Source organism: Entelurus aequoreus, linkage group LG24 (assembly GCF_033978785.1).
Source record: "Entelurus aequoreus isolate RoL-2023_Sb linkage group LG24, RoL_Eaeq_v1.1, whole genome shotgun sequence".
Classification (NCBI taxonomy): Eukaryota; Metazoa; Chordata; class Actinopteri; order Syngnathiformes; family Syngnathidae; genus Entelurus; species Entelurus aequoreus.
The window spans coordinates 23,512,401-23,537,400 of NC_084754.1; the positions used below are offsets into that span (position 1 = coordinate 23,512,401).

General features: G+C 38.7%; 1 protein-coding gene across 4 annotated transcripts in view; it reads left to right on the top strand.

Moving 5' to 3' along the window:
* Positions 1-25,000, top strand: part of zcchc14 (zinc finger, CCHC domain containing 14) — a 74,926-nt gene that overhangs the window by 39,548 nt on the left and 10,378 nt on the right. The window contains exons 3-11 of one of the 4 annotated variants that reach the window (XM_062035816.1): positions 7,812-7,882; positions 8,005-8,076; positions 8,239-8,306; positions 11,681-11,859; positions 15,376-15,418; positions 15,503-16,004; positions 16,080-16,177; positions 21,984-22,081; positions 22,301-22,453. In XM_062035816.1, the coding sequence (XP_061891800.1) occupies positions 7,812-7,882; positions 8,005-8,076; positions 8,239-8,306; positions 11,681-11,859; positions 15,376-15,418; positions 15,503-16,004; positions 16,080-16,177; positions 21,984-22,081; positions 22,301-22,453 (1,284 nt within the window). The remainder of the gene's footprint in view (positions 1-7,811; positions 7,883-8,004; positions 8,077-8,238; positions 8,307-11,680; positions 11,860-15,375; positions 15,419-15,502; positions 16,005-16,079; positions 16,178-21,983; positions 22,082-22,300; positions 22,454-25,000) is intronic. The other 3 variants (XM_062035817.1, XM_062035818.1, XM_062035819.1) reach the window with 3 other exon arrangements.

The following is a 25,000-nucleotide window of genomic DNA, read 5'->3' on the forward strand; positions in this document are numbered from 1 at the left end:
ACCTGATGTTTGTGTTGATTACTTTTTCTAATTGATATACTTATTATACGCCAAGTCTTCAAAGCAGGGATATATATACCGTAATTTCCGGACTATAAGCCGCTACTTTTTCCCCTCGTTCTGGTCCCTGCGGCTTATACAAGGGTGCGGCTTATTTACGGCCTGTTCTTCTCCGACACCGACGAAGAGGATTTCGGTGGTTTTAGTACGCAGGAGGAAGACGATGACACAATGATTAAAGACTGACTTTTCATATACCGGTAGGCTGGTTATTTTGATAACGTACAGGTGAGCACTTTGTATTACTTTGCACCGTTGTATTATTTGTACTCTGCACGAATGCTGTTCGCCATGTCAAAGATGTGAAAGTTTGATTGAATGATTGAAAGATTTATTGTTAATAAATGGGACGCTTTGCGTTCCCAAACAGTCATCTCTGTCCCGACAATCCCCTCCGTGGTAGCAGGAACCCCTATATACTACGGTAATTACACATCAAAACCCTGCGGCTTATAGTCGGGTGCGGCTTATATATGGAGCAATCTGTATGTTCCCCTAAATTTAGCTGGTGCGGCTTATAGTCCGGAAATTACGGTATATATATTGTATATATACAGTAAATATATATATATATATATATGTATATATGTGTGTATATGTTTGTGTGTAACTGTGTATATATATATGTATCAATGTATACAGTATATACACACACACGCACACATTTAAATATATATATATATATATATATATATATATATATATATATATATATATATATATATATATGCGTGTGTGTGTGTGTGTGTGTGTGTGTGTGTGTGTATCAGGGTTTCCCAAACATGTACTGTATTTGATCGTTGGCAGCCCGGCACAGCAAAAAAAAAGCCGCCACGCCTTGTGACCATATTACATACGGTCTTAGCAAAACAAAACAAAAAACGACTCCTGTAGTAAACAAGGCTGCCAGGGGCTGAGGCGAAAAGCTAGTGTGAGGGGGCGTGGTAAGGAGGGCTTCATTTGCATCCAACAACACTGCCATTCAAATCGAACCGTTTTTGAAGGAAGCCAAACATTTGCTTGAAGATTGGTCTTTATAGCAAAATCTATGCAAAATTTTGACCAAAGAACCATCATTACATGTTATATATGTTAATTCCAAAATTAAATAAACACAACGTTTTTCCTTTGGGTCTCATGCACACTTTATTGACCTTACTAGTTTTACCGCAACAACAAAACAGGAAGTACTGTCTCTTCTTCTCTCCTTAAAGCAGTACATACATATTAACATGTTTTTCATAGAACATTGTGTACATGTTAACAATCTCCCATTGTTTTTTTTTTTTATGTTGAAGGATCTTACAAAAATAAAATAAAATAACACAAAAACATTATTTTTAACCCATGTGTGGTGTTCGGGTCTGTGGGACCCGTTTTCATTTTTTATTAAAAGAAATAGATACAATTAATTATTTTTTAAACTGAGACTCACTGACTTTGGCTAATTTTCTGTGAAGAACATATATCAGAATACATATTTAATGACCACACACCATACACCCCCACTACACATTTCTACTACATACAAGATGTCTGGGTCCACTGGACCCGGGGCCAATAGAAGTGTGGAAATCGATGTTCTGTGTACCACCCACCCACACACACACACACACACACACACACACACACACACACACACACACACACACACACACACACACACACACACACACACACACACACACACACACACACACACCCACACACACAGCAGGCCTAGACAGGAGGAGGACAGAGTGTATCAATCAATCAATCAATGTTTATTTATATAGCCCTAAATCACAAGTGTAGGTACACAGAACATCAGAGGGTCAAATGTGCGAGAAAATGAGAGCAGACAGTGTTGACAAACAATGTTGCAACCTTGTGTGGGAACCGCAGGTGCAGAAACACAAAAGAAGAATCCCTGTGGGATGCAGAAACTGGCAGATACATTTTCCGTGCAATGTTCATATAGTTGTTACTCAGCCAGCGTTTGTGGGTCTGGTGGACCCGTTGCATTTTGTGGCTTTTATTGCCTCACAATCAAACACTTTTATGTTAAAATACTGAACAGATTTTTATTGGGATAAAGTAAACATCTGTTCAGTATTTTAACATAAAAGTGTTTGATTGTGAGGCATTAAAAGCCACAAAATGCAACAGGTCCATCAGACCCACAAACGCTGGCTGAGTAACAACAATATGAACATTACACAAGAGACAAAAACACTTTGGAGCGGCGTGGCTCGGTTGGTAAAGCGGCCGTGCCAGCAACTTGAGGGTTCCAGGTTCGATTGCCGCTTCCGCCACCCTAGTCGCTGCTGTTGTGTCCTTAGGCAAGACCCTTTACCCACCTGCTCCCAGTGCCACCCACACTGGTTTAAATGTGGCTTAAAGGCCTACTGAAATGAATTTTTTTTATTTAAACGGGGATAGCAAATCCATTCTATGTGTCATACTTGATCATTTCGCGATATTGCCATATTTTTGCTGAAAGGATTTAGTAGAGAACAACGACGATAAAGTTCGCAACTTCTGGTCGCTGATAAAAAAAAGCCTTGCCTATACCGGAAGTAGCGTGCCGTCACAGGAGGAAGGGCTGCTCACATTTTCCCATTGTTTACAATGCAGCGAGAGAGATTCGGACCGAGAAAGCGACGATTACCCCATTAATTTGAGCGAGGATGAAAGATTTGTGGATGAGGAACGTGAGAGTGAAGGACTAGATTGCAGTGCAGGACGTATCTTTTTTCGCTCTGACCGTAACTTATGTACAAGGGTTCATTGGATTCCACACTTTCTCCTTTTTCTATTGTGGATCACGGATTTGTATTTTAAACCACCTCGGATACTATATCGTCTCAAAAATGAGAGTCGAGAACGCGAAATGGACATTCACAGTGACTTTTATCTCCATGACAATACATCGGCGAAACACTTTAGCTACGGAGCTAACGTGATAGCATCGGGCTCAAATGCAGATATAAACAAAATAAATAAACCCTTGCCTGGAAGGATAGACAGAAAATCAACAATACTATTAAACCCTGGACCTGTAAATACACGGTTAATGCTTTCCAGCTTGGCGAAGCTTAACAATGCTGTTGCTAACGACGCCATTGAAGCTAACTTAGCAACGGAACCTCACAGAGCTATGATAAAAACATTAGCGCTCCACCTACGGCAGCCAGCCCTCATCTGCTCATCAACACCCATGCTCACCTGCGTTCCAGCGATCGACGGAAGGACGATGGACTTCACCCGATCATCCGTGCGGTCGGCGGCTAGCGTCGGCTAGCGCGTCTGCTATCCAAGTCAAAGTCCCCCTGGTTGTGTTGCTACAGCCAGCCGCTAATACACCGATCCCACCTACAACTTTCTTCTTTGCAGTCTTCATTGTTCATTAAACAAATTGCAAAAGATTCACCAACACAGATGTCCAGAATACTGTGGAATTTTGAGATGAAAACAGAGCTTTTTTGTATTGGATTCAATGGTATCCAAATACTTCCGTTTAACTAGTGACGTCACGCGCATACGTCATCATACATAGACGTTTTCAACCGGAAGTTTAGCGGGAAATTTAAAATTGCACTTTATAAGCTAACCCGGCCGTATTGGCATGTGTTGCAATGTTAAGATTTCATCATTGATAAAAAAAACTATCAGACTGCGTGGTCGGTAGTAGTGGGTTTCAGAAGGCCTTTAAAGCTGTAGATAATTGATTTCACTCTGTAAAGCGCTTTGATTCTCTAGAGAAAAAAGCACTATATAAATATAATTCACTTCACTTTAAACAAGACAATGTAAACATTGTGTAAAACAATAATGTTCACTTTATTGTCTTTCAACTTTTACTTTTGGCTACCCCTGTGGTAAATTTTAAATGTGCTTTATAAATAAAGTTGATTTGATTTGATTCTGACAAGCGGTGTCCTCCACATTGGACATGTTTATATTAGTCTGGAATATTTTCTTTCTTAGAAAAGTTAACTAACAATATAACTTTTAATAATGTAAATACTTCACAAACTGATGTTTGGCTTCCTTGGCTTTAAATATATTTTCTGGATTACAGTTAATGAGAAGGCGACATGTCAAGGGTGTATGCTGCTTCCCTCCCGAGAGCAGCTCTGTGGATAACTCATCAACATCGAGAGAAACAAGCGGTGGAAACAAGGGTGGATGGATTGAGGATTTATCAAGTAGTTTTTCAGTTTCCTCATATTTCCTGCGTTGAACGTTTTTTTGAGTGATTGTCTCTGGGCTCTGCAACGTGAACCGCTGGCTCTGTGTCGCCTTGGAAACGCTCGAAACGAAAGTGTCTTCTCTTTGCAGAACGCAGACTTTCTCACCTCCGACAAAGAGGTTAAGTTTTCACCGGGGTTTTTTTTGTCTGTGTGTTAGCAACATAACTTAAATAGTTATGGACAGATTTTGATGACATTTTTCAGAAAATGTCCAAGAAAACAATTCCCCTCATTGAGTACGAACACACTTCACTTCCTGCTTATGGAGTCTCACGACCCCACCTTGGTGCATGCAGAGCATTCTGGGAGATATAGTTTATCTTCAGACCCGGCCAATGCTATAGCGCCAGAAAAATCTACACACCAAGTCTTTGTTTGATACTGTCAGGTGTCATGGTATTATTGTGAAGACTTTAAAACCAAAATACTGTGGTATCTACAATATCGTTACACCTGTCTGATTTTGTTGGACTGCCAACATAGTGGTGAGAACTTCCCCCTTTCCCCCACCAGAGCAATAAAGGTCCCTCCCAGTGTACCTCCATCAGAAAGGTTTCCAAGGGCGGCATCACTGAACACAACAAGGTTGAGCATGTCATTGTTTCCTAAATACTGAAACTTAAGGGTAACCTTTTCTGACTTGACTTTACGGATTACTTTGTTGACTTCATGAATAGATTGCACAAACTTCTTCATTATTGAATTTTCCACCATTGTCACTGTAGAGTTTTCGCAGAGGACCGTGGACACTTATCCATGTGGGCATGATGGCGTTGACTATTTCAGAGGATTTCTTTGTTTTCACAATGGCATTTGCGCTAAAACGTGTGAAGTGGTTGATTATATGAAGATACCAAACACCTGGTTGCAACTCATGCAGGTCCACTGCGACGGTTTGTCTAGCTTTTTGTGTACTCTAAGCTGCACTAAGGCTTTGTTTTATGTGCACTTTGTGTTGCACTACAGCTTTTGTGTGTTGTTTATTAAACACCTTTTACCCGCGCGCTGTCTACTGTCTCCGCATCTTAGGGTCATGACAACTACCGCTAACATGCGGCTAAAGTATCAAAGTTCCAGTCTAATTAATGTTCGTTTTCTGTGAGATTTGTTACTTGAACATTTGAATTTCCATCCATCCATTTTCTACCGTTTTTTGTTTAAGTTAATTTCTATGAAACAGGTCTGGAGTATTTAAGTTGAAACGTTTGAAATATAAGTAATTGAAATGACATCTTACAAATGGCAGATCTTTTATTAGTATCGGCTTGAACATTATTTAGGTATCCTTGGAAAATGTAATCTCCTGTAAAGGTTCCGTGGTCCCAAAATGTTTTTTTAGCTTCTTCCTATTCTTAAAGGCCTACAGAAACCCACTACTACCGACCACGCAGTCTGATAGTTTATATATCAATGATGAAATCTTAACATTGCAACACATGCCAATACGGCCGAGTTAACTTATAAAGTGCAATTTTAAATTTCCCGCAAAACTTCCGGTTGAAAACGTCTATGTATGATGACGTATGCGCGTGACGTCAATGTTTGAAACGGAAGTATTCGGACACCATTGTATCCAAAAAGCTCTGTTTTCATCGCAAAATTCCACAGTATTCTGGACATCTGTGTTGGTGAATCTTTTGCAATTTGTTTAATGAACAATGAAGACTGCAAAGAAGAAAGCTGTAGGTGGGATCGGTGTATTAGCGGCTGGCTACAGCAACACAAGTAGGAGGACTTTGACTTGGATAGCCGCCGACCGCATCGCTGATCGGGTGAAGTCCTTCGTCGCTCCGTCGATCACTGGAACGCTGGTGAGCACGGGTGTTGATGAGCAGATGAGGGCTGGCTGGCGTAGGTGGATAGCTAATGTTTTTAGCATAGCTCTGTGAGGTCCCGTAGCTAAGTTAGCTTCAATGGCGTCGTTAGCAACAGCATTGTTAAGCTTCGCCAGGCTGGAAAGCATTAACCGTGTAGTTACAGGTCCATGGTTTAATAGTATTGTTGATTTTCTGTCTATCCTTCCAGTCAGGGGTTTATTTATTTTGTTTCTATCTGCAGTTAAGCCCGATGCTATCACATTAGCTCCCTAGCTAAAGTGCTTTGCCGATGTATTGTAGTGGAGATAAAAGTCACTGTGAATGTCCATTTCGCGTTCTCGACTCTCATTTTCAAGAGGATATAGTATCTGAGGTGGTTTAAAATACAAATCCGTGATCCACAATAGAAAAAGGAGAAAGTGTGGAATCCAATGAGCCCTTGTACCTAAGTTACGGTCAGAGCTAAAAAAGATACGTCCTGCACTGCACTCTAGTCCTTCACTCTCACGATCCTCATCCACGAATCTTTCATCCTCGCTCAAATTAATTAATTAATGGGGTAATCGTTGCTTTCTCGGTCCGAATCGCTCTCGCTGCTGGTGTAAACAATGGGGAAATGTGAGGAGCCTTTCAACCTGTGACGTCACGCTACTTCCGGTACAGGCAAGGCTTTTTTTTATCAGCGACCAAAAGTTGCGAACTTTATCGTCGATGTTCTCTACTAAATCCTTTCAGCAAATATATGGCAATATCGCGAAATGATCAAGTATGACACATAGAATGGATCTGCTATCCCCGTTTAAATAAAGAAATTTCATTTCAGTAGGCCTTTAATTGAGTATGCGCCTTGTAATCAGCTTCTAATACACCACACATTTACTCCTTTTGTCTTTTCCTGTTTTAACAGCACTGTTTTGTATTTCCTTTTGATGAATGATGGGTGTGCTATTGCTATTTCTGCCATACAGTATGAGGCATGTTTTGATGTTAATCACATCCACTTCCACATCCTTTGATCCACTGAGCCAATATCCATCCATCTTATCACTCTTCCTCTGGGAAAGTGTTGTGTCTTGTGTGTTTCTTTCAAGTCTCTCCGTCTTTATAGGTAATAAACTGTATTTAACCTTTGTATATTTGCTTGCCTAATTGCTAGTGGCTACAAGCATTTTCACCATTAACTAAACCCAGATTTTTTTTTAGAAATTACGTTTATAACATCAGACAATGAAAAGCACCAAAATTACTCCAAAACCCACTGACAAGATGGAGCTAAAAGCAGTAAGCATCCATCCCCGTGTTTCTCAAAAGTTCCACAGAGCTGTTATTTTATACAGTGTGAGATCTTCAGCTTGTCTTTGGATTCTCACACGAAAATTATTTATTTTAAATTGTTAAATCAATGACCTGATGGATCAAGATTGTCAAAGTAATTATATTTGAAAGGTTCAAGGGCCGTTTTCTCTACATTTTTCTTCTTTCAAGTTACACAAAGTTGCCTTATTATCCTGTTAACACAATGATGATGTCAAGTTTAGCTTGTGACTGAACAACATTTTATGATGGCAGTTCTACCACCTGAGGTTGCTGCTCACCTAAGATATTATGTGATAATGGAGCCTAATTATAGTACAAACTTTGTAGAATACTTCCAATTTGGACAGACTTTTAACTTTTGGTGTTTTTACTGAATTTTCAGTGGTGATTGAGAGAGTTGCATTGCGGGGAGTGACACACAAGTTTGAAGACACAAGTGATTATATGTTTGAGGTGGGTATTAACTGAAACACAAGCTAATTTAAAACAATTTTTTAAAAGTTCCATCTGTTTTTTGTTTTGAGCATTCATCTCCTCCACCTTTCCCTTTCATTCACAATTCACTTTTACTTCAGGCTAGCTGGTCAGATGGTCTTGTGTCATCAGTTGTCCGAAGTCAACAAGAGGTGACAGAGCTTCTTTCACAGGTGAGAACCATCACTCGCTATTTCCAAAATAATTAATGTAAATATGTTGATGTTAGTTTTATTAAGCTACATAGTTGGTGATTAAGTGTTGCCATTATACTGGGCAGTAGTGTGTTTATATCATGTTTTGGTAGTTTTACTCCATATTTTTTCATCTCTCAGTTGTCACAGGCATTTCCAAACGAACGAGTGGACAAGAACTTGACTCACACTGTTGAATCAGAGGCCAGGTCAGTGTTGTTAAGTCTTATAGCAGATGATTGATTATGTCTACATTCAAGTTTGAACTGTGGAACATATTTTGTTTATTCCAAATTATAATGTGAATATATATGCATATTTGGGTCAACAGGCAGGTAAAGTTTGTCCGATTGTAAAGATTGATACTATTTTGTAACATAAGAAAATTAAACTGATGGACTGACTAAAACTGAAAGATGGACTTTTTCAATGTTTCTTATATAGTACAGTCAGACTCCATTAGCCAGCCTGGACGACTGACATATATACCACATATAACATATTTATCATATGCCAGGGTACAGTAAGGTTTAGCTGTTCAAGTTGTGGCAATCTATCTTGATGAGTTAACCTGAGGTAGATGACTGTGCTGTGCCGGTGACCCTGTAGTTGTCTAGGTCCAAAAATAACAGTAAACAATGACATTATATTAAGACAGTTACAGTATCCATCAGGTGTATTATCATTAGTTGCCTTGGAGTTAACCTTGTAGTAACTACTTGAATAAAAAGTTTACAATATCTGGGCTATGCATGCCGATAAAGATAAGTACTTTTTACTGTCTGCGGAAATTACTTTGCCAAGGTAGCTGCTATTATTTAATCTGTATCTCAGGTCAACCTGCCCTTTCACCTTAATCACATGAGAATAAGAAACGATAAGAAAAACAAGCAATGTGTTTCAACAATAGCTGTCATAGCTAGCTTGTTATGATGAGTGGTAAAAACATAATAAACAATTGAAAATAGTACCTGTAGCTTTGCTGTTTAATCATTCTGTCAATACTGATAAAACAATTAAAGTACAAAGGTAATAGGTATAGCTATTTTTTTTGCATAATACACAGGAACTCTACTGTTTATAACAAGCGATTTAACACAACCAACTATAAAAAAAAAAGTAGCTAGTATTCACATGGAGTAGCACAGGATTGAAGTCTGACCAAAAACATGAGTGTCATTATGATGAAATCAATAGTTACGCTTACCACTTGCATTTGTACGCTTCCCTGGGTCTGCTTTATATTTTCTCCTCGTATTCTATCCAGAGAGGTCCCCTAGCTCACTTTGTTTCAAGGGCTGTGTGACCCTAACTCTTGCCCCTCCACACTGACCTGACCTGAAGAAAAACTCGGACACCACTTATTTGACATACATGTGCAAAACCAAGTGTTAAGGGCTATGAAAAAGGTGAAATGGGAGAATTCGGATTCATTTAATTTAGAGAGTACTGTACATTGTAGACAGATTACTTGTCATTCATAGAATTGCAGCATAGACTATGTTTAACATTCTAACTCTTAAAGGGGACCAATTATGCAAAACCGACTTTTCTTACCTATTTGTACCTGTTTTTGTTCATTTGTGATCTGCATAGGTCCCGAAAATTAGAAATCAACCCCTGAAGGCATCACTGAGATATTTATAAAACAATCTTGCCTTCCTTCATACACCCTCCAAAAGAGCCGTTTGGAATGTGCCCCAATTGTGATTTTTCAAATTGGGGACGTCAGCGGATATTTCCATACTGTATATGGTAGAGATTTACCCGAAAAGCTTTGTGCGAGTCCATCATTGTAGTCTGACATTGTAGTCAATAAGTTCCTTCCTTTTTTTTATCCTCTTGTTGTGGGGCAGACTGGGTTGTACATGCACATGCATCCTCCACTGTTACCCTTTCTAATACAAAGTAGCATAAAGTTCTAACTTATATCTGTCAGTAGACTTGATATGGAAGCGCTAAAAACTACAACATGGCTGGCGGGCAGAAGACGCAGTCGAAGTGAGGCAATGTAAATAAGACCTCCCACATAACGGCTCATCCTATAGAGACGGTGAAAAAAGGCTTGAAGATTGTCTGTAAAACATAATCCATGCCAAATTTTGACCAAAAAACTACTATTACATATTATGTAGACCACAGGGAAGTGTTTTAAATGTAGAAACACAATCATAATATGATCCATTGTGTAAGACTTTAAAAAACACAACATTATCAAAACCTAGACTGAAATGTGTATCATCTAATATGTCCGATTAAACTGAACATACAGTATGGAAACAATGAATTTTAACTTGTCAACGGTTGCAGTCCAATAAATGTACACAATGTACAGAATTATCACAAACACAACAGTTCTTTTGAATGTGAAGTATTCCCACGTCATATACTGTATACAAGTGTGATGAGAAATTATATACACTCCTGATGGGCATGAATGTAATATTTATCTTGGGCTTTTAATGATTAATGTGAACCATTTTTTCCATGGTGAAATTAATTTACTACATCTTTGTAACATCTTCAAATATTTCTTAAAAACGACTTTAATTATCTGAATCCAAAAGGAGCTCCAAATTTTATAATTTGGGGGCCTAATTCTAGATGGCTATTTGACCTCCCATTGTGTCAGAAACGGTAGAGTTGATTGAAATTAATGGTTTTCTTGGCTTTTAAGTATAGTCCACAAATGTACTATAGGGTTGAGGTTGCGGCTTTGGGAAGGCCATTCCAGAAGCTTAGTGTCAGCATGCTTTCTCCCTTCCAAAACCATTTCTAATGCATGTATGTGATTAGTCTCTTGTTGGGTGTAACTGTATCCTAGTTTGAGCTGTGCAGCTGTTTGTATGAGTACTGTCCATACGCATAATGTGCACATATGTACAATTGCTTCAACTGATGTTCAGGACTTCTGTGACTCTATAATTAACATTCTTAGATTTTTTTGTCAGTTCCTTGGACTTTCTCATTGGTCTAAAAGTATTGGTCACTTTGTGAGTACTGTCAAACAAAACGTGTGAATTTTAGCAAAGGGAAACAATCTACTGCAGAAAATTCTGACCACTGATGAGAAATTAAGAGGATTTTAGGTGAACGTATATAGGTGATATCTTTTAGTGTATTTGTTTAATCTGGACCCTGTGGGTATTAAAGAAAATACAAAACTAAATGCAAACTTGGGCACCACCTTCCTGTTTTTACAAAATCATTGAAAATGTTAAGGGGCCAAAACGATTATGACATTCATGCCCTTGATGAGTGTATGTAAAGCTCTGACCACAACTGTACATTAGACATCCAACTTGTAAGCAGATGTTTTATGTCTTTAGCCTTTACACAGCAAACAATAACAATGTTGTTTTTGCAAAGTTCCATTTTAAGACACGTTTTCAAATGTTTGCACTTTCAAGTACAAAAATGTCCTTGTGGCGTTTTTTCTTGCACTGTTTTTCTTTTTTATTCGAAACAGTGCCATGTAAACTTACGTATGGACACAAGCATTCAGTCACGTTATAGCAATTCATTTGTTGTTTCCATCTCTGTGTCTGTCCTTCCACTGTTTCGTCTGTCCACCTACACTCAGATGTCTGACAGCGTTGCCCTGCCATGTCCTCCAGCACCACAGTGTCCAGCTCTTCTTCACCTCCACCAGGCCTCTCTCACCCAACTATCTGTTCTCCTTCCCTTCTTCGCTCCCCAACATACCTTCCTCCCCTTCCACGGCTTCTGTAGACGCTACCTGCCCGTTCACATCCAGCCATAGTGAGTTAAAAGTGTTGTTCTTAAACTGGTAACATAATATTTTACAGAATTACAGTTATGTACACCGCAAGTCTTGCAGAGGGGTTTAAAAACAGGTGATATCTGTTCTTATATGTAGAGAAACGGAGTCCAGATGTAAGACTCCATGTCTGTTTTGGAGAGAGAGCAGAGTGTATGAAGCAAAGTGTGTGGTAAGTGTGAGTGTTGCTCTTAGTTAACGGTGACAGTGATGGTTGTGGTACTGCAGGGAGCATTTTCAGTTTGTGTTTCGAATGTGTTTGAGGCTGAGGGCAGTATCTATTTTAGTCTAGTGTGGGAATTCATTGTGGTATGTTTGTGTTGGGAAGCCTACAGTGAGTTCATGTGTGTGTGTGTGTAACTGTGTGTGTATGTATTTGATTCTGCTCTTCTTAGACTGTGACTTCATTATTCAGTATTTTTAAGTACAGTGTGTGCATTTGTGTGTGTGTGTGTGTGCGCGTGTGTGCTTGCACGCGCGTGTGTGAGTGTCAGACCAGTAAGGATATAGGTCAGTGTCCTGTTTGTTGTTATCACCAGGCCTGCACCATATTAACACAAATCTGAATTTTCAACTGATGTTCATGGCTCTGAATATTTTCACTCTCGTACATATATTGTCAGTACCCATTGACTTTGCTAGGTCATAGTTATACCATGTTAAAGGAACTCTTGAAAATGCTTTACAAAATAAAGTATTTTCCGGACTATAGGGCACACCGATATATAAGGCGCACCCACTAAATCTTAGAATAATTGTTCCATTAGCCGCTGATATGTACATGGCAAAATTAGTTATTTACACATAAAGATTTTGTAAATGTTTATTTACATAACTTAATTGTTTCCAAACGGTGTCTGTAACACATCAGTAAGATAGATAAAACAAAACAGAAGTTATCGTCATGGACCCAACAGCTGCGGAAGCTAGCTTTCCAATCAGCTAAACAGACTCATTATCTCCACGGTGACGTCTTGGGGAATTTACTGAGAAATTAGTGAAACTGAAACAATACAAAAAGAATGCCTTTGTAAGTTAATAATACTAACACAGACACTCCTAAGTGTGTTAGTATATTAGCTAATGCTAATGACGCCTGCCTGGTTACTTTACGATAGCACGTACACAAACGCATGAAAACACTTCTACAAACATTACACATGGGACGGTTTAGTAAGTATAACTAGTTTTAGTTATATAGTAAAACTTACAAATGTTGCTTGGAACAATAACTGAAGAATACATACAAGTAAAATGCTATGGACGGCTAGAAGACAGAACGGCAATTGTACTTTTGGTTGAAAGCAGTAGTCTTAAACAGAAGGGCACTGCAGCATCTGCAGTGAGCAAACTCGTCCGAAGGATGGCGCCATAGCAATAAAGCACCATTGAAGTGTCTTTGCTTGTTTTATTTTTTTGGAAAATGGTTTGGATTATGGTTGTCAACGAAGAAAAATCCATAAATTAGCTGCACCATTTTATAAGATGCACGGTTCAAAAGGTAGGAAAAAAGTAGCGGCTAATAGTCCAGAATTTACGGTAGTTTAGTTGCATAATCTCATTATCTAGGCAATGTCCACACGAATAGTTTGAAAAATGCATATCCGGGGTTATAACGATCTCAATCTACTCAAGTGTAGTTTCAAAACTTCGTCTATGTCTACACACAAACGAATACACCAGCTGTCGTGCACATTTTGTCCAATCAGAAGCCAACAGTAGCCACAACTGACTTGGTGGCATTACACTTCAGTTATTATAATGTTTATTTTTATATACCAGACATACAATGACATGTGCATTATCTTTAAAACCAGCTCACACTTACACAGAGCTCTGGGAACATTATGAATCTTTTTTCTTTTTTTAGTGTTTAAAGGGTGCATACGTGACTGTGCTGCTGAAACTTAACACTTGTGGAATTGGAACATGTTTATCAGGAACATGGTGATATATTACATGTGCAGTGAAGTGTACATTACTTACTAAATCAGCGCACACTAACAAGGAGCCCAGGAAACCTCTTGAATGTTTAAGTGTCTAAAGCGCACGGACGTGCGTGTGCCACTACAAAACTATTGCGGAGTTAAAATGCATTTAGTCATCAATATAGTCATATGTTACATGTGCAATTAAGTGTACATTGTCTTCAACACCACTAACAAGTAGTTAGGGTACATCTTATTTATTTTTAGTCGTTGGGCACCTTATACACGCGTGCACGGTCCATCGACACAAATAGAACCAATACACGTAAGTTAACTTCATGATCTGTTGTTAAATAAGGATTTAAAACATGAAATAATGTTGCACCTTGCTTATGACACAAAGCAAAAAGTCTTGCTTGTCTAATTTGTTTCATCAGCTGGAGGTCCGACAGTGATTGTATCAAAAACAGCTGACAGAGATAAGTAAGCGTTTATTAAGTACGTATCCATGTTCATGTGGACGTGGCCCTAGGCTCTATCACATGTGCTGTTTGTCGTTTGGCTAATATCCCAAAAACCTAGTTTCAATAATCTACTGTTTATTTTTGTCAGAAAAAAATTATTTGTGAGTATTATTTCTTTGTTGATCCCAGTAACCTCGTTATCTTGATTAGCAGATACTGTATGCGATAGCGTTTAGCTGTGTCGTTCATAAGTATGTACTTGTTCATAATATGCAAGTTCTGCGTTATAGTTGTGGCTAACATATTCAGACACTTTTCAATGAAAGTTTACTGTCAAAAATGTTATTGTTGTTTAAATGAGTGACTAAAATAAAACATGTTCTTTGTGTTTTATTTAAACAGTCTTGTCTAAACAGCCCTCTTGGGGGAAAAAATGGGATTGGATGGAACAAGAAGCGGTTTCTCCTCATAGTAGCTAAATTGGCTATATCTGTCTTATCTAATATCATTAGGGCTGCAACTAACAACTAATTTGATAATCGACTAATCTGTCGATTATTACTTCGATTAATCGATTAATAATCGGATAGAGGAGACAAACTACATTTCTATCCTTTCCAGTATTTTATTGAAAAAAAAACAGCATACTGGCACCATACTTATTTTGATTATTGTTTCTCAGCTGTTTGTAAATGTTGCAGTTTATAAATAAAGGTTTATAAAAAAAAATTTTTAAAAAGTAGCTTCTGCGCATGAGCATAGCATAGATCCAACGATTCAATGACTAAATTAATCGCCAACTGTTTTTATAATCGATTTTAATCGATTTAATCGATTAGTTGTTGCAGCCCTAAATATCATCTTTTAAATTATGTTATTTGGCTATGTCTTTAGCCAGTTACACATTTTAGAGAGCGAAAAACTACCCCTGCTTTGCATAACACAAATATCCACTGCAGAGGACCCTGGCTCTCAGGAGGATATTGATAAATATAAATAAGAAGAATCATGTTAATCTAATTCATGCAGGAACATTCATTGCTATTTTGATGTATACGATTTACTCTGCAGTGTTACTGACATTTTCTTTAAATCTCTCACCCAGCTGGCCTAGCTAGTTGCGCCATGCAGTACAGAGGAGCCAACAGGTAAGATTTTATCATCAAACATCACTGATGTGTGCAAAAATATTTCTGTCCCCCCCACCGACATTGCAGTGTTTGTTCTTTTAGGGCGGTGTACAGAGTGGCCAGTGTACAGCCCGTTGTTAGCACCCACAATTCTGCCATGGCCCGTTCTTCCACTCACGTCGCTGCCCTCCCTTTGTCCCATCCTCCTACACAACACTCCCCTCAGCTGTCCTCCCTTCCTCCCCATATGCCAGCACTGCCCACGCAGGGCTTCCTTGTTGGCAGAGTTGATGCTTCCTCCCAACCACATCCCCAAAGCAAACCCTGTCATTCACTTCAGTCGCACACCTATTCAGACTCGCAGCAGTCCTCATTACATCAGCTGCACCTGCAAACCAGTCCACATCCCAGTACACAGCCTCAACACTCCCCTCATTCCCAGTCCCTCTTATATTGCCATTCCCGGCCACGTCCCCAGTCCCATACACAGTCTCTATCCCAGTCCCAGGTCAATACTCCAGAGCAGAATGGCATTTTAGACTGGCTGCGCAAGCTCCGCCTACATAAATATTATCCAGTATTCAAACAGCTGACAATGGAAGAGGTGGGTTTAAACTCAGACATAATTTAATCATTTATAATGCAAGTGAACATGTTAACAGAGGTTTCTACTCTGCAGTTTTTAGCACTCACTGAGGAGGACCTGAACAAGTATGACTTAACCCAGGGAGCAAAGAAGAAACTCAAGACTCAACTGGAGTTGCAGAAGTTTGCAGAGTGAGTTGTTAAATAATCCAATTTCTTTTGAGACTTTTAATTTTATGTCCCATTGTAAGCAACTTTGATTTGTCAACTTGTTATTGCCTCTTCTGAATCAAATTATGAAACAAATTATTTTCAGTAATCGCACAAAAAGAAGACCTCTGTCTGAAGAGAGCAGTTCATTTAGTTAAAAGCTGTTTCTCAAAGAATCCATTAATTTTTTTTTAAAGTGATGTGGGAATTGGATCTAACAGATCCAATTTGGGTTTACTTGGGAGAAAATTCGACCAAGTGTCCTTGCATGAACCAGGAAAAATCTCTCTAGTGTTTCCTCAGGCAAAGACAGCAGATCTGGTGTTCAGATAAAACTTGTGTTTGGAGACCAGATCTGATGCCTTTGATTTTTGGTTCTGAAGTGGTCTGCAAAGTCCTCGCAAAGGACGTCTGATGGTGTTTTAAAAACTTTATTAAAATGTGTACTTGATAAATTAGAAAAATGGGAGAAGATGAACCGGGGGCTGCTTTTATGGTCTGTGATGAGTTGTGAGTAATGTTGAATTCTGGCATGTTTGACTGTGTTATTGTAGGTCTTGAGTTGTTGACGCAAAATCTGATCATATATTTTTGATTTGGATTTCCTTTATTTCCTCTCTGCACTCCTGCAATTTATTTTCAACTGACGTAATTCCTCGCTGTTTCTCCACAGAGGTGTAGGGTTTGTTTTCATTGTTTTAGTAAAAGTGGAGCTATTGAGAGTTGATTTTAGTTTACTGTTAAAATGATCAACAAGGACTCCGCATGATGCAGGTAAAATTTTAGCAGGATTGTTCTGTAAAATGTCAATAAAATTTGCAGCCACTTCAGAAGTTAGGTAGCGTTACCTCACTGTTCTCACCGGGGGCTCCTGCTGGTTAAGACTGGTGATATTAAAAAACACACAATAGTGGTCAGACACAGCCAGGTCAACAACACAGGACACACCAGTGGACAGGCCATGGCTAATGACCAGTTCCAGGGTGTGTCCCCTGTTGTGAGTTGGCTGTGTGATGTGCTGCTTGAAATCAAATTAATTGTGAACGTTTAAAAACTCTCTGCATAGTAAATCTGAAGAGTTATCAATCAAAATGTAAATCACAATCACCAGTTATTAAAATTCTATTATGTATGTATGAATGATAAAAGAAAATCCTACATCTCTTTTATCAGTTAATTTTTTATCAGAAAATTCCCTGATAAAAGAGCATGAGTCTATAAAGAGGGGGGTCTATACAGAGTTACACACTGATTTGGAGGGCTGCTAAAAACAAAAACGTTTTGCTCAAATTATGTGCAACTGTTGTTAAAAGACACTACATTTGAGATCGGTGGGTTATTTAAAATTGATGCAGTCCCCCCTCCGCTTCTGCCCCCTCTTGTAGAAAATAAAAAGTTCAAAATTGTTGGGGAAGCCTCAGTGAGAACAACAGGTGCGTCAGTGCCAAGCCATGTCTCATTTAAAAGAAGACAGTCTAACTTAATGTCTAAAACCATAGCATTCATTAAACAAGTTTTGTTTAAAAGGCAGCGAATATTCAAGATCGCCGTGTTGATGGTGGCAGGTAAAGAAGTGGATTGTTGGTGTTTGGGGAGATTTGTGAGGTTGTTTAAGTTGACAGAATGTGTATGGAGATGTCTGGTGTGCTTATGTGTTGTAAAGATGACAGGCATGTGTGTAGTGTTGTTACGAATGTCAGGTCCAAGTCCAGTGACGTGTGAATGGTGGTCGGAGGTGGAAATGAATATGTGGGATCCAGGACCTGGGGGATGTCAATCAGTGACGGACAGTTGAGCTGGTGCAGGTGTGGGGAGTTTTGGAATTTTGCCTATTGTTTACAATCCTTATGAGAGACAAGAAGACAGATGCATTTTTTTTGGTAACGCATTCTAACTCGTAAATAAACATAAATAAAAGTCAGCTTACAATGGAGCCAATGGGTGGTCCTCTATTCTGCTCATAAAACTAAATAAATGACCATCCAAAAAGCGTTAACAATGCTCCATTTACATTTCGTGACCTGAATAATAACCAAGTATTTGTGATACTGGTATTATAAGCGCTAACGCAGATAAACTATTTTTAGCGACACATTGTCACAGAGAGCTAACAAGTTTGTTGCTGCTATGATGACATCGACCGATGAGCTGCTTTCACACCTCAAAGCTTGTGAAAGTTTATTCTGGATAATAAATAATGCCTCTTACCTTGATAGTAGAAGGATGAGAACATAATCTGTCAAGTTGGTCAATTTTGGCATCCAATTTCTACACGGAAATGGTGAGAAAGATGCAAGAAGACGCTTTGTTCCACCCCCCTTTTTTCTTCGCGAGTCATTCTTTATCTGAACGAGAATATATGAACATCCTATCTGTCGGCATCCTAATGACAGCAGACATTGTACAGTAATTGATGTTTTATTATGTTTTTTGGCTGTCATGAAGTCTGCAGTGAATAATAGTCAGTGATGTCATCAAAGGAAAAAGCAAACATTGTGATGCGTTTTTAAAAGTAATGTGCCGCGTATGCTTAAAATGATCAAAATACGTACATATTAAATGTTATTACGAATGTGCCTGTTACATTACATATATACTTAAAGCATGTATATACAGCCTTAATGAAGGTGTTTGGTTTTTTTAAGCGCTTTATAGGTAGAATAGAGCGACTCCTATAGACTCCATTGTAAGCGGACTTTAGATCACATTTATTTACTAGTAAGAAGTAAGTATGATTAGGAAATGGTTTAGGATGGAAGTATGTTTAAATTGTATCAATTTTGTACCTTATTATCTTACATGTACTGTACTGGGGCCCTTGTTTATAAGCGATTACAGCTTCCAGGGAGTTTATAAATCTTATAAATCATTTAAAATTACTAAGTGTATAAACTTTTATAATGTTTTGTAAATAAAGAGATAATTAAATTAAATTAGAATGCATGAAAAAAAAGAAAAACATATGTGTGCTAGTCTTACTTACATAAGGGTTGTAAATGACAGGCAAAATTCCAAAAAAAGTACAGTTCCCTTTTAAGAAATGGTAATAAAATGATGATTAGGTAACTGATGCATGTGTGATCTAACTTACAGCACCTGCAATGAGTGAACTCTCGTCTTGAAGATGGCGCTATAGCACAATTAATAACACACTTTTTCAACGTATTTGCTGGTTTTTGTTCAACTGTATGCATTATGGCCGTCAGCGAAGAACAATCCATAAATTAGCCAAACCGTTTTATAAGCTGCAGGGTTCAAAGCATAGGCTTATAGTCTGGAATTTACAGTAATAGGGTTTGCATGGTTAAAAATAGGCAAAAGAACATATTTACAAATAGACAAGGAATAAATAAAGTAAATAACATGTGAATTTACACTATATACAAATAAAGGTGTCATAACACACAATAATAAATGAACCAGTATTTTCTGTTAAATGGCATTGTATTATATTAACTTCCCCAGGATGAAACTATTCTACATTGCAAGTGCACACCTATTCCTTTTGCATGTCACAAATGATCACAGTTGATCAAAACAATTAAGACATTGGTTTATGTGTACAGAAAGTACTTGGAAGGCCCAGCAGCAGCTGTTACCTGTTGAATCTCCTATTTAGTGTGATGTGAACGTTCTGCATACGTATATCTACATATCTACACGATACTTTGCACTATTAACAATTGACCAACCTCTTTGCTGCTGTGAGCTCGACAGTCAACGTTCAGCAAAGCAGACCCCAGAGCGTAAATGCATCAATGGTTTACTAACAGCAAGTGGGCAGGACAGATAAGATTTTCTTGGAAGAGATAATCAGGGGAAAGAAATGCAAAAACAAGCACACAGGCAACAAGTTATATTTTTTCACTCAAGACAAGCACGTCGAACTCTGCACTTATCCTCTTTTGATCTTGGTTTCCATTGTCAGCATCTCCATGTTTTATTTAGCAGGTAACTTTTATATAGTTTGTGCGTGCGTGTGTGTGCACGCAAGTGTGTGTGCATATGCATGCCTCAACAAGACAAACCAAATGAAAGGTTCCTGCCGTCTTTTCCTATACAGTGGTTTAGCAGACGTCTATTGAAGGGGCTGTTTGCAACATTCACACAGATGCCAGCTTCTCGTACGTAATGGCGTAATTACGTACGCACGGAACACATGCACACGCATTAGCTTTAGATGTTGTTATTTAATAATAGCAGTTTAGATAGCTAGCGTTAGCTGTCATTGAATGTATATTCTATCATAACAACAACATGACTGCAAATTGTTCGTTGCTTCTCTTGTACGTGTTGATGAGACCGGGTGAGTAACCGCCGTAAACACCAATCATTTTATTCGGGCTGGTGAAAAATCTTATTACATAAACTTTGTAATAGTAAAAAATATAGACAATTGTCCAAACAAATGTGGTCTGTTGAGCTCTGAGGACGCTGATTAGCTTACTTTGTGCACATTGTCTCCCTCTAGTGGTGATACTTGCGCTCCTGCAGTTGCCTCTAAAATGTGTCTTGTTAGAGAGCAGAATTACATAAGGTTATTTGACAACATCCTGCTGATTTAAATGGGACCTATAATGCAAAAACAACTTTCCTTACCTATTAGTACATGTTTTTGTGTATTTGGGATCAGCATAAGTACTGTGTGTTTGAAATCAAACCATGGAGGCATACTGGAGATATTTATAAAACAATGATTAATTGTTTATTGAGTATGTCATAATCAGCGCCACATCATACATGTAGTACATAATATACATACATATCTTCAGTGAACAGTCTTGTGCTCAATGGCAATATTATTATTTTACAAAAAAGAAAAGAAAATTGAATTAAGAAAATAAAATGGAATTAAACATACCTCAAAAGGGTAATGGGAAGAAGTATGAACTTTTTGAATCCCCCCCTTTTTTACATAGTTACTTTAACTAATATCCAGTTTTCCTCCTTTACCATGAATTGATTTACTTTGACCCCGACTTAAACAAGTTGAAAAACTTATTTGGGTGTTTCCATTTAGTGGTCAATTGTACGAAATATGTACTGTACTGTACAATCTACTAATAACAGTTTCAATCAGTCAACCAATCAAAACTCTGAACCACATTGTATCACATTCATCTGGATCCACATAACTCAATTTGCCCAGAACAATGAGCTTACAATTCTCAACATATCATCATAATCTTGCCTTCCTTCATATTTCCCCCAAACGAGCCGTTTGGAATTTGCCGCATTTGTGACATTTTTACCCATTGGTGATGTCAGCGGATATCTCCATATATGGTAAAGTTTTACCTGAAGAGCTTTGCGCGAGTCCGCTGTTGCAGTAAATAAGTTCCTTCTTTGTCTCTATCCTCTTGTTGTGGGGCAGACTGGCTCGTACATGCACATGCATCCTGTGCTGTTGGCATTTCTAATACAAAGTAGCATATAGTTATAACTTATATCTGTCATTATACTCACTATGAAAGTGCTAAAAACTACAACGTGGCTGGCAGAGTGGAGACAGTCAAAGTGGAGGCATGTAAATAAGACCGCCCACAAAACGGCGCATCCTGAAGAGACATTCAGAAAGCTGCTTGAAGATGGTCTGTAAAACATAATCTATGCAACATTTTGACTAAGGAACCACCATGACATGTTATGTAGACTACAAGGAAGTGTTATAAATGTAGAAAATAAATCATAATACGACATCTTTAAAAGTTGACAACATTCAGCTTTAGTTGCTTAATTTTAAGATGACTTTTTCAGAGCGTCGAAGTTGTAAATGTTTTGTGTTCAGCAGGGAGATGAAGATGGAGAAACGGACTTGCAGCAGCATTGCAAGAGTGACGCCTTCCAGTCATATGGGAACCTCAATGCACGCTTCTTCCACTGCAGGTAACAAAGCCACTTTGTTCATATGGACTGGATGTGAAAACATTTGTGACGAACAGCCACTCAAATGTCAAGGCCTGGTGATATTCCCTGCCTGCTCCTAAGCAGCTGCAAACTTACTGTACAGCCGAAGACACACTACTTTAGACAAGTGTGTACTGCAGACTGTGTGTATCAGGCTGTCTTAACCAAAAGTGGTCACAAATATGTTGCTGTACTCAGTAGAGCTGCGGGTGGAAGTGGACACCGTGCTGCACCATCACCCCGTCCGCACAGATAGCAGCTCATCCTCAGGCTATTCCAGCTCCTCTTGTTCCCCCCGAACACCCCTTTGCTGTGACTCCACTGTGGACAGGAGCAGAGATATGTACAGGCGTAAGTTTCCTCACTGGACCTTAGAACTGTTACAGAGCGAAATAATGGAGTAGATAAAAGTAACATTTAGGGACATTTCTGTCACCTTTTCAAACTTAATTCCAAGCTAGATGAGGCAATTCCTGAAGGAATTGCGTGTGAATGCACTGAAATCCTGGATTTATTTTAGAATTGTTGAAGTAGAGCACACAATTCCTAAACAGGTTGAATATTTTGAAGTTGGAACAATTTGAATCAGATGAAAAATGTGGGAGTTGTGGAACTTTTAAGAATGTCCTATTCATTTCAATGGGAAGTTCCCAAAAATATGGGAATTTCGGGAAAAGCGTGAATTTCTTTGAAAATGAAGTGAAGTGAATTATATTTGTATAGCGCTTTTTCTCTAGTGACTCAAAGCGCTTTACATAGTGAAACCCAATATCTAAGTTACATTTAAACCGGTGTGGGTGGCACTGGGAGCAGGTGGGTAAAGTGTCTTGCCCAAGGACACAACGGCAGTGACTAGGATGGCGGAAGCGGGGATCGAACCTGCAACCCTCAAATTGCTGGCACGGCCACTCTACCAACCGAGCTATACCGCCCCAAAATGGTAAAAAAAAACAACCTTGAATGGTCTGAATGAGTTGAAATGGTTAGTGTTAGAATTTTTCAAATCGGTCAAAAAATTTTGAATTCCTGGAATTTCGGGAAAACTGGGAATTTTTCCAGTTCAAAAAACAACTTTGTTTTTTGTTCTAATTAAGAGGAATGTTTTGACGGTGGAACGGTTGAAGTGGGTTGAAAAAGGTGGGAAGAGTAATCGACAGAAAAAAAGGTGCAAATAGGGCTTTGGAAAACCAGGAATTCTGGAAAATCCTGGAATTTTTTTAACTTGGAAAAAAGGGTGGTTTAAATTTCCAGAATGGTGGAATGTGTTGAAGGTGGAATGGTTTGAATCGGTTGAAAAGCGTGGAAATGGTGAAAGTTTGAGAATTGGCCAATTCATTTTAAATGGGAAAAATGTCCCGGAAAACCTGGAATTCTGGGAAATCTGGGAATTTTTGGAATTTGTCAAGGGAAAGCCCGTGATTCCCAAATAAGCTGAACAGTTTGAAGTTGGAACAGTTTGAATCGGGTGAAAAATGTGGAAGGTAGAGCGCGCCAAAATCTGGAAAAAGAAGAAGTTGAAGTTGAAGAATACATTGATGCATTTTGGTGTAGAAAACCATATGTGTGAATGCTTTGGAGCATTCACGCAATTAAGGCCCGAGTTGTTTTCATGAGCACGTGTCCTGAGAATTGACTCCATCACAGGAGGGAACATAGCGAGCACACACCGTTAGTGACACTGGAGCAGTGGGGGAGTTAGCGGCTTTGCTCAAGAGGTGTGAGGATGAGTCTTGCAGGAATTAAACCTCCAGCCTTCCTCATTAAAGATAGTCAGAACAAAATTAATTCAGTTAATTGAACAGTTTGCAAGGCCATTTCCCTATAGGAAATAAAAGAAATGTGGATAATTGGTTCCAGTATATATGTAATATTTGTCATTTCTGTTTACTTTGACCACAATATAAAGCTATACACCAAACAGAAGCATCACATTTAATCAGGTATAAAGTTTGATCATAAAGTTAAAGAAAACAACAATTAAATGATTTACCTTGTTGGCACGTCAACTTAGCACGGAAGACATGGTGAGATTCCCCACACATGTTCCATCACTTTCACGCTCTTCGTCACATCAGCAACAATAAACCCTTCCTTCCTCACAATTGTCAACATTGTTGACGTGTTCCTCCTCGTATATCCTCCTGAGAACCAGCGTCTCGGTTGGTCTATTTCAGAGTAACACATTTTGGGGGGAAAAAAGCCCTTTTTTTGCAAAACACAAATGTCCACTGCAGAGGACGCTGGTTCTTAGAGAAAATAAAAGCCAAGATCGCGATGTGGACGCCATTAGAGCACTCCCTGCAATTGTCAGTCTTCACCTCGATCGCAATGAGCTTCTTCTTTCTTCCACTGCTTTACTCAAAGACAACATGTGTAGGTTTTGTGCAATTAGTCACGTCTAAGAATTGTTTGAGGCAAAATGGAATGCAATGCATGGCACACTGATAGTTGGTTTACGTTAGGATATGGCACTACTTTGAGGTCAGAATGTTACTAGAAATTCTCATGTCCCGATAAACCTGATCCTTCAGAGCATCACACATACTGTATCCTATGTGTTGCATCACACATATCCTATGTGTCATGTCTTACATCACACATATCCTATGTGTTACATCACACATATCCTATGTGTCATGTCTTACATCACACATAGGATATAATATATTTTCCCTCAAGTCTGGGAATGTTGTCAAAGCACCTTCTTGTTGTTTTGCACTCACATTTGTGGACCTCTGCTGCTCTTCTACTGCAGCGTGGTTGTTGTACAGTACATAGGGTCTTATCCACTAAAGGTTTGCGTGCATTAAAACATGTGCAAACCCGATAGCACGCAGAGGACTGCATCTAATAAATGAGCAAAATAGAACGTGCAATCCATTCAGCGTGTCTGTCTTC